This window comes from Oryzias latipes, chromosome 9 (assembly GCF_002234675.1).
Source record: "Oryzias latipes chromosome 9, ASM223467v1".
In the NCBI taxonomy this organism is placed as follows: domain Eukaryota; kingdom Metazoa; phylum Chordata; class Actinopteri; order Beloniformes; family Adrianichthyidae; genus Oryzias; species Oryzias latipes.
The window spans coordinates 25,592,434-25,607,384 of NC_019867.2; the positions used below are offsets into that span (position 1 = coordinate 25,592,434).

Sequence of the window (14,951 nt, forward strand, 5' to 3'; positions counted from 1 at the left end):
ACCGAACACTTGTGCTGTCCCCGCCACATTCCTGGACGGCGGCAGCATTGGCAGCACTGACCTCGAAGCTCACGTCCATCACTCTCACTGACCGTTTCCTCAGTGTTGATAAGAAAGACTGTTTGTCTGCTTCAGCTTGTGCAGCTGAGCAGGTAATCAATACAAAACATTTTCTGTAGTGCACAAGTTCATTAAACGTAATGCTGACACCTGTTAGTGCTTGCTGTCAGTTTGGCGCCATCTGTCTTGGCTTATTGATAGGGGACTGGGCCGTGTCCGAGACCCTTTGACACCAACTCTGTACCACGTAATGTTGAATAACATTATTGTCCATTTTCTGATACTGTCTTGGTGTATGTTTGCTCTCCCTGTGGCTAAATTGTTTTGTGATACAAACTGAGAGGGCTAACATGAAAGATGAAGACAAGTTTTTAATCTCACTGCAGTCAGTTTTATGTTAAACCAAACGAGAAAGTCTATGTTCTCTGACAATCTTTTTCCTCTCACTTTTGATTAAAAAAGATTTGCATGTCCAGAAACTTAAGAAACCTATTTAACTCAATCACAGCCTACTCGTTAGTTCATCCTTATCTACCTTTTGAAAATGATGTCCCATGTGAGCAAAATGAAAGTATTGAACTTCAAACAAACCTCATAAATAATCCCAGTGAGCTTCTGTTTTAAATTAGACTACTCCGATTGTTGGATACAAGAAGCCAGTTGGAGTTCAGTCTTAGGAGTTCTGAGGAAGCAACTGATTAATTCAGCCACTTGCTGCTCGGCCACCTAGTTGTGAAGTGCTGCAGAAATCACTGAGGACAAACTGATGGCCTCACAAGGATTCTGGAAGACATGGTTCAAACTTTGGTTGGCACACACAAAATTAGATTTTAAAAAAGTGCACGTCTTCCCTTAACAGATATATTAGCATTATTTTATTACATACACATTCACACATCCTTGTTTTTTTTCCCCAGCCAGCATATTGTTCTTCATCTTTTATCTTATCCCTTTGGGGGTCGCCAAATATGATTTTGGCAGAGATTTTTTTTTATTTTTTCTCATGCTGGATGCCCATCCTAACAAAACCTTGTATTTTATCTGGGCTGTGGCCCCCTTGTGGCTACATTGTTAGGCAGTAGCGTGTAGTGTCTTGCCCAAGGACCCACACTAGATGCAGCTCTCCCTGGGAATCAAACCCCGGTTTCCTGCGGAAAATAACATAATCCTACAGAAAATAAAAAGCATTGATGGATCTTTGAGAAAAGCCTGTTTGAAGATTAAAAGTTAGGAGGATAGAAGACGAAATGAATAAGAGTTGACTATTATTTAAAAAAATCAAATACTTTTTATTCACATTTTAAAGTAAAAATACATTAAAAAACTACTAGGTTGTATTTCTGTTTTTATTCTGGATATGTGTCGGTTAACGTTTGAAATTCAATTATGGATGGTTATTATATTTTTGTGACATTCCTCACTGTCGCTGTCAGTATAGTCATGCCATAAATGGAAGTTACAGTGTAAAATAGTCTTTGACTGCATATTTTCATTAGGTGTGCTTAAATCTCATAATACTAGAAAACGTGATGGACGTAAATAAAAACATTTGACTGCTAAGCGTGAAAAAGACTTGACTTTGATTATCATTAAAAAGTATTTTGTTGAAATAGCAGCAAGTACAAAGAGGCAAAATTTGTTTCCATCCAAGTTATAGTTAGTTATTATAATAAAACGTTTTAGACAGACTTAATGTGGCTGATCTTTACAGTTATCTATGTGAGATTCTTGTCCTCTTGTAGATCAGAAAGGACCTGATAGAAGTTGAGCCTGCAAATCAATAAACTGTTGGCTGTTGTCTTAGTTGTACCTAGAAATGATTATGCAAGGCATTTGGTAAAATCCAGCTGTATCTTTAGAGTAACATCACTCCAGATGTAACAGCTAATACTGATGCATGAAAAGACAGTGAAAAGAGTTCTTAAATTAGAGAATACTATAATTTTATTTATATTTTGTTTGTATTTGGATTAAAATAATTGCATTGATAAACCTGCGGTGAGATTTGACCTCAAATTGACTGTATATGATAACTGGACTGAGTGACCCCTCCCCCTATACTTTCCAAATAGGAAGTACCCGCTGGCTCCAAGAATCCATAATCTCATAGACTTCTATAGAGAAAAAAACAGCTGTTACTCAGTCATTTTGTCAGAATAGCCATTCTTGCTCTGACACCTTTTTCAACATGTTCTTGCTAGTCCCCTTTTATTCACAACTTGCTTTCTATAAAAGCAAGTTGATCAAGGTATAAACTGGCCAATAAGATGCCTCAAAAAAAGTATGTGGTTCCTGCTGGCCACTTTGGACCAATCACTGCAAGTGATAACATCCGGCTTCAGCATGGCAGCGTCCATATCGCAAAAAAATGACAACCGAATTGACTTCATTTTGTTGGAACCGGAAGTATCCGTTTTCTATGGATGATGTCACACTCACTCGATCCAGTTCTCGCTAGCTAGATGGACATTTTGAACATTTTCCTACACAGCAAATAAACCAAAAATTATTAACGCGTAAAACTGATTTTTTTTTTACAGGTGTTCTAAGAATGAAAATGACAAAAGTAATTGAGCTGAAAGGCTACGTCACGTCAAAAAAGTTGTACAACACCCATCCTGGTTACGACATGGTTGTTGTTTTTTTGGGGGGGGGGCTGTTTTAAACGTTCGTGGGATAAGGCGATTGTCTGCAACCTTTCCCAGCAAGATTACCTTAATTAAAAATGGAATAAAAGCCAAGTCAAATAGTATTTTCTATGATTATGACTTTGAGGGACATCATCATTTTTCTCCTCTTACAATAGAATAAAAACATAAATTCCATTTTTCATCTATAAATGCAATTCTAAACTTTAAATCTTTACTTCTGAACACCAGCTAGCTAGACAGGAGATATGAATATTTGCTTTAAGCTTAATCTAATGATAAACTTCTCTGTTGGTAGATTAAACATTTTTCCATTATTTGTTAGTTATCTGACATCTGAAAATAGAAACATAAATAATACAACATAAAAACTATAACCAAAACTAAAAAAAAACATTATTTACTCAAATCAATTGCCTTTTTCTTCAAATCTGCATGTGGCTCTGGAGCCTCAGGATGCAAATCCCTGGTTTAAGCTTTATTATGTCATTTTAATTTTTCAAAAAGTGTAACTGTACCTTGTAGGTTTGGGCAGAATGTTAAAACATTTGATTTCCAGGTTTATCAGCTTTTTTCTCAATAAAACTGACAAACAAGGTTAGGACTTCTATTTTATTTTTGGGATCATTGTTTTAAGATTTTGTATTCACCACAATATAATTTTTTGTAGTAAATGTATTGAAAAGGGAGACTCTCAGATCTCCTCATTAATCTTCTTGTTGCGTGTATGTGTTTTTTCCAGGGCTGCTGAAATCGATGCCATGATGGCAAACCTTGAGAAGGCAAGCCAGGTGAGTGCAGTCCTGTTGTGCATTTCTCTGATTGAGAAGCTCCTTCGTTAACTTAATCACTACTGTAATCAAGCTTTGCCTTTAATTAGACACGTCCTTGCCCCTCCTCTTTCCTATTCTTCCTCCCTTTCCCCGATTGTGTTATTAGTGAGTGTAAACTGGAGGCCCTGTTGGTGGGCGCCATACAGCAGCACGGCTCCACTCAGCTGAGATCAGAAGATTATTTAGCATTGTTTGTGCCAGAGAACTGAATACTGGGCTTTTGAGTTTTTTCATTGCCTTGATTGCTTTGTCTTCTGTTGATAGATCTTTCTTCTTCTTCTTCTTCTTTAAAGTCTTCTCTCTCTCACGCTCCTTCTCTCACTCTGCCAGCAGCTCCCAGATAAATGCTCTCAAAATGAATCATTACTTAGTAGGCCGGGTGTGACAGAGCAGGTAAACAGTTTGGGGAATAAAGTGGGCTGACTAAACAGCCCCTTCAGCAGCATAAAGCGGTGGCTGCACTCATCTGCTTGCACTCCTGCTCAGGTTTCCTCCCAGCTCTGAATTTCAAGATCTTTGATTTATGTTTCTGCTTTGGACTTCATCATCTCATTAGCCAACTGATATGGATGGTGTATGTAAACTGTAAAGCTGGTATACCTGTTTACAGAGAGCAGAAGTGGCCCAGAGGGAAGTGGAAAGGCTTAAGGAGCAGTTAGCCAGCGGTTCTGGTGCCACTGCAGCCAGCTGCCTACCAGAAGAGGGAGCCAGCAGGGTGAGAACAATGCTGTCTAAGGATGCAGATATTTATTTATAATTGGTGTTTTTTTTTTTTAAACTTCAGTGAAAAATATTTTCTGCTTTGGTCGCTTTCTTTCAGTTTCTTCAATAGTTTTAGACTGCAGGTGCTGCATTTTTATTATTTTCAATAAAGTCATTTATTAAAAGGAGACTTGCCCTTCTTTTGCTGTTTAGCCCCCAAGGACCACATAGAACTTTGCTTTTCTGCTTATTAAAACAGGTTTAAAGTGTGTGAATGCGTCAAAACCTCCTAAAATAAAATAAAAATTAAAAAAGAGCCTGACACGAACAAAGAAAATGCTTGATTTAAATCCAACTGTAGGATTATTGATCCTGAAATGTTTTTAAAATGTATTCTTTTTTTTCTGATGACTGTTTCTAGTCCCTGTCTCATTCTCTGTCCTCCTTCCACCTCTGCCAGGCTAAGAACGGCAAGGTCGACACATTGCCTTCCCAGCTGGAGGCCACTTTGTTGGCCAAAGACCGCGAAAACCTCAGACTTCTTGAAAATATTCAAAGGCTGCAATTTGCACTACAGGAAGTTCAGGAAACCTCGGCCAATCAGATATTGGAGCTTGAGCGGCAGCTGGCGTACAAGACAGAAGCTATTGAGGTGTGGACCAACTCATCTGTCATCATAATGTGATCATGACCACGCTTGTTTGTATCACCTAAAGCAAATTTTTTCCCCCACATCAGAGATTAGAGGCTAAACTACAATCCCAGATGGACTATGAAGAGATTAAAACTGAACTCAGGTGAGAAGACGATCTGTATTACCCTAAAAAGTGGCAATATGTTTGTATATACAAATATCTAACATTTATTTCTGTACAGCATCCTAAAAGTTCTGAAACTGGCTTCTGCAAACGGCAGCTCGTCCCAGGTATTTAACTTTTGTTGACACAGCAGTTTGAAAAAAAACCCAGAGACCTTTGGTTTCTTCTTGATGTTTTTGATAGTGTCACATAATGCTTTACTGATCCATCACCTATTATGAGATTAATGATATCCACTGTAATTGATTAATCTGATTTTAACAGCCTATGTGTATTTATAGGATTCTGCCAAAGCTGCTGAAGCTCTTCTGCTGGATAAAGAGGCCTTTCTTCCATCTCACAAGTACTTACTGGAGAAGACCAGAGTATTGCACAGCAATGGTATACAGTTCATGTCTCTCTTGTGTCAGTTTCTTTAGTACAATATGATGATTATTTGGTATTTAGTGGTTAACATCTGTCCATTATGGAGTGGAACTTTCCAGCTCTATTTAGTTAGAACTTTTAAAACAAAAAGAGCAGGTTATTAGTTCATAGGATATCTATTATTTGAAGAAGGGCACACCAACTATGTCGACTGTTTTGTACCATCAGGTAGTGACCACTCCGAGGAAGTGGGAAGAGAGATGGGCAGGCCACCTGGCTCTCACTCTTCTTCCTCTCAGGCAGACAGTCGTGCCTCCCCCAGCCCAGGTCTTCCCCCCCTGGACGGCTCCTCTTCCAGCCACGATCTCCCCCGCCCTTTCTCTGTGTCGCCGTGCTCTGGGGACCGACTGTCAGGGGACCACATTCTTCACAAGCAGCTCCTCTCTCCGCATTTCAAAAAGGATGGCCTCATGGCTTTCCCCACCGCACTCTATGCAGCCAAAGTTGCACTCATGTCAGCCACTCAAGGGTCCGCAGGTGTGGGCAGCGGCGACGCCAGCCTGCCAAGTGACCAGTCAGAAAGTGGCAGCTCCACTGCAGGAGATGACGACCAACTGGACACAGCAGAGATTGCCTTTCAGGTGAAAGAGCAGCTGCTGAAGCATAACATTGGCCAGCGAGTGTTTGGCCACTACGTGCTGGGTCTCTCTCAGGGCTCAGTCAGTGAAATCCTGGCAAGACCCAAGCCCTGGAGGAAACTAACAGTCAAAGGGAAAGAACCTTTTATCAAGATGAAGCAGTTCCTCTCTGATGAACAGAACATTCTGGCCCTCAGAACAATCCAGGTCAGACAAAGAGGTAGGTTAAAAAGACTCAGAAGAACATTCAAAAATAAAGAAATATCACAAAAACACCTAAAAATATGTTTTTACAAGGGGTGTATCGATTCATTTCAACCACTTGATTCATATCACAATTTGTGGTTGACAAAACAATTTATTTACTATTTTGGTTCATATAATTGATTCGATTCACCTAAAATCGATCCGGGACATCTTTAGCCAAAACTTTAGCAAGTGTGACTCAGAGATAAATACTTGGGTCCTGAACAGCGCAGGGGAGGTTTTCCAGATTCCTTGTATTTCTTACAAGATAATCAAGTGTAAATTAATTATGTGTACAAGCAAACAAGTAAAAAAGAATTAACGTCACATCCATTCATTTTTAGTTTCATGAGTCAGCCCACTGCTGTTTTCCACATCAAAATAGTATAAATAGAATGTTTTAGTAAAATAAACCTATTGTGCCTCAATCCAAATGGTACTTTCCAGTATTGATTTATTTCATTTTGAACAATTTATAACAGTATTTGTTAATTTTGAACTTACCTCAGACAAATTGATCTGGTTGGATCGTAGGAATATAAACTGATTAAACCCTTAGTTTTTCCCTTGTTGTTAAAAAACATTTCAAGAAGGTCATTTTGAGTATTTTGTTCATGTTCTGTCTCACCTTGAAACACTTTAAAATAAAAGTTTGCACTTTTTTATCTTAAAAGGACCATAGCCAATTTAATCATTATAGTTTTTCATATTTGGAAAAGAAATACACTTGCACAGGAGCTGCTGTGTATGGCCAAAAGTACCAGAACATGGACGCTGTGAAACAACAGGGCTTGTGTGCTTATGCAACGATGCCTCTTGGTGGTTAAACCCTCAGACCTGTGTGTCTTTAGACCTCTGATTCCACTTGGACCACATCCTTGACTTCTTAACAGCTTCCTCTGCCATGTTTATGGTTTTCCTTTAAAACATTGTTTTTTCCCTAGATTCGCAGCTTTTTGAAAGTTGAGCTTTCCGTACACTGCAACCTCAGACAGCAAACGCTCAAAGGCAGCCATTGATCTAGCAGTCAAAAGCAAAGCCTTGGAACTGCTCTCTGATCAACCATCCCACTCAACCCCCTTCCCTCTCTCTCTTTCGGTTACCCTCTGTGGCAGGGAGCATCACTCCACGCATCCGAACTCCTGAAACTGGGTCAGACGACGCCATTAGGAACATCCTAGAACAGGCCAAGAAGGAGATCCAGTCTCAGAGGGGAGGTGAGGATGAAGCTGCAAGTCATAAACATACTTGAAGGCTATATTTATAGAGCTTTACTTCAACCTGACAGTGAATTTGAGCGTGTATTTTTATCATTGCTTAAATGCATCTCGGTTGGAAAGGTGACTTTAAGAGGTTTTTTAAGGATGGATTTTTTTTTTTAGGTGATGGCAGGTCCTCTTTGCACACCTCATCTGGCAGGAACAGCAACGGCGCAGGAAGCAGCTCAGATGAAACCATTAAGAACATTTTAGAACAGGCTAGAAGGGAGATGGAGGCTCAGCAGCAGGCCTTGATGGAGATGGAGGCCTGTGGAAGGGCCTCCAACAACAGTTCAGGAATCCAAGTAGAACGTCTGGGGCCACCGGAGCGATCCAGGGTTTTCCCTTTACCCATCTCTGTCAAACAGGAGGAAGGGGGCTGTGTTACAGTGTGCATGGCCAACTCCATCAGCAGCCCCCAAACACCTCTCAGCGTTCTTTCCCCAGCTGCTTTTGTTCAGAACATCATCCGTAAAGTTAAGTCTGAAATCGGTGAAGCAGGAACATACTTTGATCAACACTGGTCTCAGGAGCGGGGGTCCATGGTCCTCGGTGGAGGGAATGGCTCCCAGCCCTATAGTTCTGTGTCTCCCTCTCTTTCCTCCTCTTCCTCCGGGCCTCCTGCCATGACCCGGCCCTGGCCACGCCTTGAGAACGGCGAGGGCCTTCCCAACAGTGAGGAGGCCTCAGCTGCGGAGGATGAGCTGGGCCGGCCAGTGGAGGTGGAGGTGAAGGTGGAGTCGGACACCTCAGTGAGCGGGGAGTCCCCGGGCCCTGGACGCCTTTCCTACTACCCCGCATATATTCCTCGTGCACTGAAGCCCACCGTGCCCCCGCTGACCCCAGAGCAGTATGAGATGTACATGTATCGGGAGGTGGACACTATAGAGCTGACCCGGCAGGTGAAGGAGAAGCTAGCCAAGAATGGCATTTGCCAAAGGATCTTTGGTGAAAAGGTGAGCAGCTGCTTTTTGACTCCTTTTAGGTACCACAGTCAATAAACCCCCACCAAAAAATAATGAATATTATATTTTGTGATCAGTTTAGCAGCATAAACTGTACTTCTAAGCAGCAACAGATTCAACATAGGTGCTGTGCAGGTTCCTGCTATCCATGGTTTAAAATTGTGTCATTTGTTAAGATGAAATATATCTAAGGGATTTTCCAAGGTAAAATGAATCATCGCAAAAAAAAGTCAGTTTCCTTTTACTCTTAAAAGGTTCAAATATTTAGTTGCAGCATCTGACAGTTTAGACATTTTTTTTTCTTAAAGCCTTACAGCTCTTAAGTGGGACCTTAGTGGATTCTGCTTTACTAAGCCTCCTTTGTACTCCAGCTTTCATTTCTCCTGATATCTGGGCCATTAGCATTGGTTTAGCTGAGAGGCCTGTGTTTGGATGAGTGGTTATTTGTTCCCTGAGAGAGCTTAAGGCACAATGCTTAGGTTTTATCATAAGACGTTATTTTCCACATAGATAGCTCCTGCTGTACTTCAACACACATTTGTCTAGGTTGAAGGAAATTAACAACCTTTCTTTACTGCACCATATTTAAGTTGATTGAAGAATTAAAAAAAATAAGAAAAGAAAAACCTGCTCCACTTAATAAATTAGTCAAACTTGTTTGAAGACAATGAAAGATTAGTTAAGTAATTAAATGTGTTTTTTTTTACATATTATGTTTTATTTAGAATAAAAAAATGAAAACATAAACTGCACTAAAAGTGGCAACATAAACGTGAAAGTTATAGAAATATCTTTCTGAACTTTTTTCTTCAAACCAATCTTTTCTATATGTGATGTGCCGTCTCCCTCTAGTGGCCGCTTTGTAAAATGACCACTTCTGTTATTGAAAAACTATATTTTGGTTAAAAGGGCAAAAGCTCTTTTCTGCTCTTTTTCTGTCAGCAGTGCACTGAAAGTCCAAAATGTTTACATGATATATAACGCTTACCGCACTGCACAGGTGCTAGGGCTCTCTCAGGGCAGCGTCAGTGACATGCTGTCTCGACCCAAACCCTGGAGCAAGCTGACCCAGAAAGGCAGGGAGCCCTTCATCCGCATGCAGCTGTGGTTGCTCGATCAGCTCGGCCAGAGCCTCAGTCAACCCACAAACCAAAGCCACACTCAGGGTGAGGCTGAATTTTACTAAACATTTTCCCTTCTTCAGAGAACCACCTTGCTTTGCACTGTCTTGCCAAATGTAGTCAAATGCATCACTTGAAAAATAAAATTGACTAAGGGGATTAGAAACTGACCAAAAATTCCCGATTTCAGATAAAAGCCCAGTGACAGCCCAGGCATCACCTTCCCCACCTCCTAGCCCAGCAGAGAGCCACCCAAGTCCTCTAGCGGAGCCTGCAAGTCTCTCTCTGGAGAGCAGCAAAGAGAACCAGCAGCCAGATAGTCTAGTAATTGGGTTGCCCACCCACCCAGAGGGAGGGAAGTCCACCTCAAGTCTCATGACACTACATCAGCCCACAAACCCACTAGGAATTCAAGAGCTGGTGGCCATGTCCCCAGAGCTGGACACTTATGCCATCACCAAGAAGGTCAAGGAGGTGCTAACAGACAACAACCTGGGTGAGTCTTACTTGCACTTTTGAGCTAAGATGACATCCACATGAATGCAGTCACACACATGTTGTGTTTGTTTGCCACAGGCCAGCGCCTTTTTGGAGAAACCATCCTGGGTCTAACTCAAGGTTCAGTGTCCGACCTGCTCTCCAGGCCCAAACCTTGGCACAAACTCAGCCTAAAAGGCAGAGAACCGTTTGTCCGCATGCAGCTTTGGCTCAACGATCCCCACAATGTAGACAAACTGAGGGCCATGAAGAAGATGGAAAAGAAAGGTGAACACACAGTACAAGTTGAATGTGATAAGGTACGATTTGTGCTATAATCTTTTTTGGATATGTGTTTGCTCTTTAGCTTATCTAAAGAGACGGTACGGGCTGCTGAGTACCGGCTCTGACAGTGACTCGCCCAGCACTCGTTCGGAGTGTGTGAGTCCAGCCTCAGCTTCTCTGGACTTGTGCCCGTTCAACCAGGTGAAGAAACCGCGGGTGGTGCTTGGAGCTGAAGAGAAAGAGGCCCTGAGGAAAGCCTATCTGCTGGAGCCCTATCCCTCTCAAAACACCATTGAGATGTTGGCTTCACAGCTCAGTCTAAAAACCAACACTGTTATCAACTGGTTCCACAACTACAGGCTAGTCCAATTTCCCTTTGTGTCAAGAATTAAAGCTTATTTAACTTCTTATTTGACTTTTTTTGCTGATTGAGTTCAGTTTAGCTAAATATCTAACAACAGTATTTGCATGCAGGTCCCGGATGCGACGGGAGGTCCTGATGGAGGGTCTTCCAGACAATGACACAGATGTTGAACACCACAGCTATTCCCCCTCAGTGACAAGGAGCCCTCACTCTGATGGGGAGGAGAAGAGGCTTCAGCAGCCCCCAGCACGCACGCCCTTAATCTTAAATCCCTGCACCAACGCTGGATCCCCTCATGTCAAACAGGAGGCAGCAGAAGGGGAAGACAATAGAGAAGGGGAAGAGGCTGGCTTGATGAAGCTATCAAGAGAACAGCGTTTTTCCTCAGCAGTGTCACTCCCTCTGTTAAAGACTGAGCATGAGCACTCCATTACTGACTGTTGTGAGGCCAACTTGGCTGGCCAAAGCCTGAAGCAGGAAGACGGGGTGAGCAGTCCGGTTCAGGGGCTCTACCCTAGTGCTGTTTCCGTGGATGGTCCTCAAAGAGCTAAGCAAGCTAGGCAAGAAGGAGAAGAATCTGTGAAGCCAAGTGTTGATCCAGTCAGCTTCAAAGCTTCATCAGAACCCTGCCGGAGCAGCCTAGAAGTTTCCCTCAACTCCCCCTCTGCTGCGTCGTCACCCGGACTCATGATGTCCGTCTCTCCCATTCCTTCATCGTCGGCTCCCATATCACCTTCGCTGCCCAACCCTCCATCAACAAGCACCAATCCTAGCCAGGACACAAGCCCAATCCCCTCCTTCCAAGGCCCCAAACTCAACAGAAGCACTCAGAGACGCAATGAGAAAATGGCCAATCTCAATAACATCATTCACAGGCTGGAGAAAGCAGCCAATCGAGAAGAAACGTTGGAGTGGGAGTTTTAAATTCTTTGTGTCTGTTCTGTGTCTAGACCTTCGTGGCACGCAAGCAGTTGAGGTGGACATTTTAAGGAGGCTGGCTCTTGAAGAGACCTCAGATCGATCGGTCGCTGGAAACACAAAGCGAAACATGACGCTGAATTCACCAGAAGAACTTAAAAATTGAAAATATAATTTATAAAAGCGTATTTGCTTTTTTTTTTTGATAATGGGTACTACTCCGAAATATATTGGACAGCAGTAGCTGTTGTTTTACGTACTAGACTTGACATGAAGACTTTTACAGCTATGGTGTCATAAAATGTACACTGGAGTTCTGTAGATTGCCACTGGGTGAGATTAAAAAAAGACCCCTGTCTTAAGCCATTAAAAGCACTATAACTATTTGAAAAGGGACTCTGACCAAATTTGCTACTTTTTGAATAGTAATTTTTCAACATTTGTCTGTGAGACCGGACAGTTTAAGTCAAGTAACATGAAATCTTATTACTGACTGAGGGATAGTCCTTTAAGACTCTAAATATACAACATCCTGTATGTACTTAGTTTCTTGGTAATATGTTTTAAAATCTTTGTAACTCACACTTATAAAATGTGGTTGTACATGTTGTAGGGTTGTCTGCAATAGCCTTCTCTAAACCTGATGTAGCATGGTACTCACCTGACCCTGTTATTCTCTGTAGTTAGTCATCTGTGATAATACACAAGGAAAAAAAGTTGAAAACCTTAAAAAACAAAACAAAAAAAAAACATAATTTTAAATTTAGTACTTCTATACTTTAAGTATTTTTTGGGTTATTTCTTCAATAATTGTCCAGGTTTACACTTTAGGGCCCTTATGCTTTTGGTGGAAAGTGAAAGTTTCACTTTACATGAGCACAGTTTACCTGTCTTTTTATTTTATTTGGTCAAACTTACCTCTTTAAGGCACTGGTTCTCAGACTGTATTGGGCCAAGACTCTTGGTATACCTCAGATTTTGTTAACGCACATCATGCTTTGACCACACATTTCCTTCTTTTACCTAAAACTCTTCCTGGATTTCTTCGATTTGGCCGAAGTGAAGTCTTTTCACATGACACTTCCGCTCTCAGATCAATCGTAAAGCAAGACGAGTGGTTTTTCTTAGCAAAATTGTAGTCTTTATATTTTAAAAAACAGTCGCTGTTTGCAGATACGAGAAGGTAATGGTTCCTTGGTGCAGTGTGTTTGTGACCCTTTTCACTAGGTATCACCTGATTGACCCCTCAGAATGTGTCATTTATCGTGACATAAATAAACTGCCCTGGAAATAACACCTCATCTTCCAAGAGCTGAAAAGGGATTTAGGTCATTAAGTGTGTTGTGTTGAAAAGCATGGCACATCTACAATCCCTCATCAAAATGAAAACACTCTATCAGTATGTATACTATATTCAAGAGCGCCCTGTCATATCTTGGACCACTTGTGTACTTGTGTCTGTAGCTGTTTCTTTGTCATGCTTGCAGAACGTTCTGTTGTACTTTGCATTTTATATTTCATACTCAAAACAGCTAACTAGATATTCAATACCTCGTGTATGAAGTACTTGCAGCACTTAGATTTTGATAATTGTGAGGACTCAAAAAAAAAGAAAAAAAGGCAAATATCAACATTATCTTAACGTAGTGTCAACAAGTCTTTGCCTTTGATGTATTGTTGCAGTTGGTAGAAAACACTTGCACATGTCTACATAGTTCAGAGGACTTGGATTGTATTATGTAGAGAAATATATAACACAATTATTAAAACAAATGTCTTACATTCTTGGGACAAAATGTGCGGCTTATATTAAAATAGAGTGTACAGATTTAATAAACCAAACCCATTTAAGCCAGTTGGGGTCTGGCAGGCTTGCCCATGTTTTAGAACTTCTCTCAGGGTAGTCTTGCTTTTTAAAGCTTTATTGAAACAGTCACTAGTCAGCAGTGATGGGTATGAGAAATGTGTGGTGGAAACAATGACTCTCTAATGCTGTATATTAACTGATGATGTGGAAGTTGAATAGTTATTGAAATTCAATATTTCACACTAAATGCTGGTTACCTAAAGATTTGTTGCCATTTTTTTTCCTTTTCAGGGCACAGGTGTTCCAAAGTACAGTGCAGAAATCCCTAGAAGATGCTGACGAGTGAAATCTTTTTTTTAGATCGGTAGTCTTGCTCGGTAAAACACTGTTCTTGTTTTCTCTGTGATAAAAAGATGATTTACTGCAGGTTTTCTTACTACCATATTTTGTGCATAATATACTGTATGGTTACTGGCATTTTCTTATGTAAAAATGCGTAAGTGGAAAAAAAAAAGAATTGTATTTACCTTGACCATTTTCTTCTCATGTAAAGCTCATCTCATTGTTCTGCATGCAATCTATTCTGGTCATTTATGAAAGAATAGACTGATTTTTTGTAATACTGTTCTTGCACAGGGACGTTTAATCTGCACTTAAGGTCTTCTTGCATTAGTGAAGTCCATGCATGGTGCAGTTGATAGATATGGCTCTCACAAAGTCACGATTCCAGTAAAACAGGAACTCTAGAACAACCTTGTAAACTTTGCTTCCAGGTTAATGTTTAAATCAAGATTATTTAGTGCCATATCGTATGCCTCATACATTTTTTTTTTGTGTGTTACAATGTGGTATGACAGGTTTTTGGACCCTTTTGTAAACCAACTCAGATAAAGCAAAGCTTTTGTTTTTTAAAAAAAAAATATATTTATGATTTCTTCAATTTTTCTTTATCTTATAATTGACATTTAGTCACTAAATCATGAAGTATCTTTTCACCAAAATATGATTAACTGTGTTAAAAAGTTGTGCATTTTTTTCAAATCTGGCACCAGGGTGCAAATGATTAGTTATTTGACGTGAGCTGAGAGCCGGTAAAGAAGTGCCCTGCAGTTTCCAAGAACTTTGTAATGCCTCACATTTACAAATGTAATGGATTAAAGTCTGCCAAGCATCATGGAAGTTAAATTACATATGTAAGCCATCAGTCAATACATATTTGTTTAAGACCTTGCTGTTTTGTGTTTTCATTTATTTACACAGACGTGGGTGTCCTTTAGCAAAAAGCAGTGCACCTGAAGTTTATTTTATTAAGCGTTCCCAGTGGTCTGTAATTATGATTATTTAAATAAAAGTATAGCAAGTATAGGCAACAATAGACCAGTGTTTTTCAACCAGTGTGTGTCCAAAGAGATGGTGAGGTGTGCCACAGGAAATTACTCATTTT

General features: G+C 40.6%; 1 protein-coding gene across 1 annotated transcript in view; it reads left to right on the top strand.

The window, feature by feature from the left end:
- The window catches only part of cux2 (cut like homeobox 2), an 87,191-nt gene extending 72,458 nt beyond the window's left edge, over positions 1 to 14,733 (top strand). The window contains exons 9-22 of the mRNA XM_011479562.3: positions 3,451 to 3,499; positions 4,152 to 4,256; positions 4,704 to 4,895; positions 4,982 to 5,040; positions 5,120 to 5,168; positions 5,343 to 5,442; positions 5,656 to 6,285; positions 7,427 to 7,528; positions 7,694 to 8,526; positions 9,536 to 9,701; positions 9,847 to 10,152; positions 10,233 to 10,421; positions 10,501 to 10,777; positions 10,893 to 14,733. Coding sequence (XP_011477864.1) covers positions 3,451 to 3,499; positions 4,152 to 4,256; positions 4,704 to 4,895; positions 4,982 to 5,040; positions 5,120 to 5,168; positions 5,343 to 5,442; positions 5,656 to 6,285; positions 7,427 to 7,528; positions 7,694 to 8,526; positions 9,536 to 9,701; positions 9,847 to 10,152; positions 10,233 to 10,421; positions 10,501 to 10,777; positions 10,893 to 11,706 — 3,871 coding nt within the window. The 3' untranslated portion in view covers positions 11,707 to 14,733. The remainder of the gene's footprint in view (positions 1 to 3,450; positions 3,500 to 4,151; positions 4,257 to 4,703; positions 4,896 to 4,981; positions 5,041 to 5,119; positions 5,169 to 5,342; positions 5,443 to 5,655; positions 6,286 to 7,426; positions 7,529 to 7,693; positions 8,527 to 9,535; positions 9,702 to 9,846; positions 10,153 to 10,232; positions 10,422 to 10,500; positions 10,778 to 10,892) is intronic.
- Positions 14,734 to 14,951: the final 218 nt, after the last annotated feature.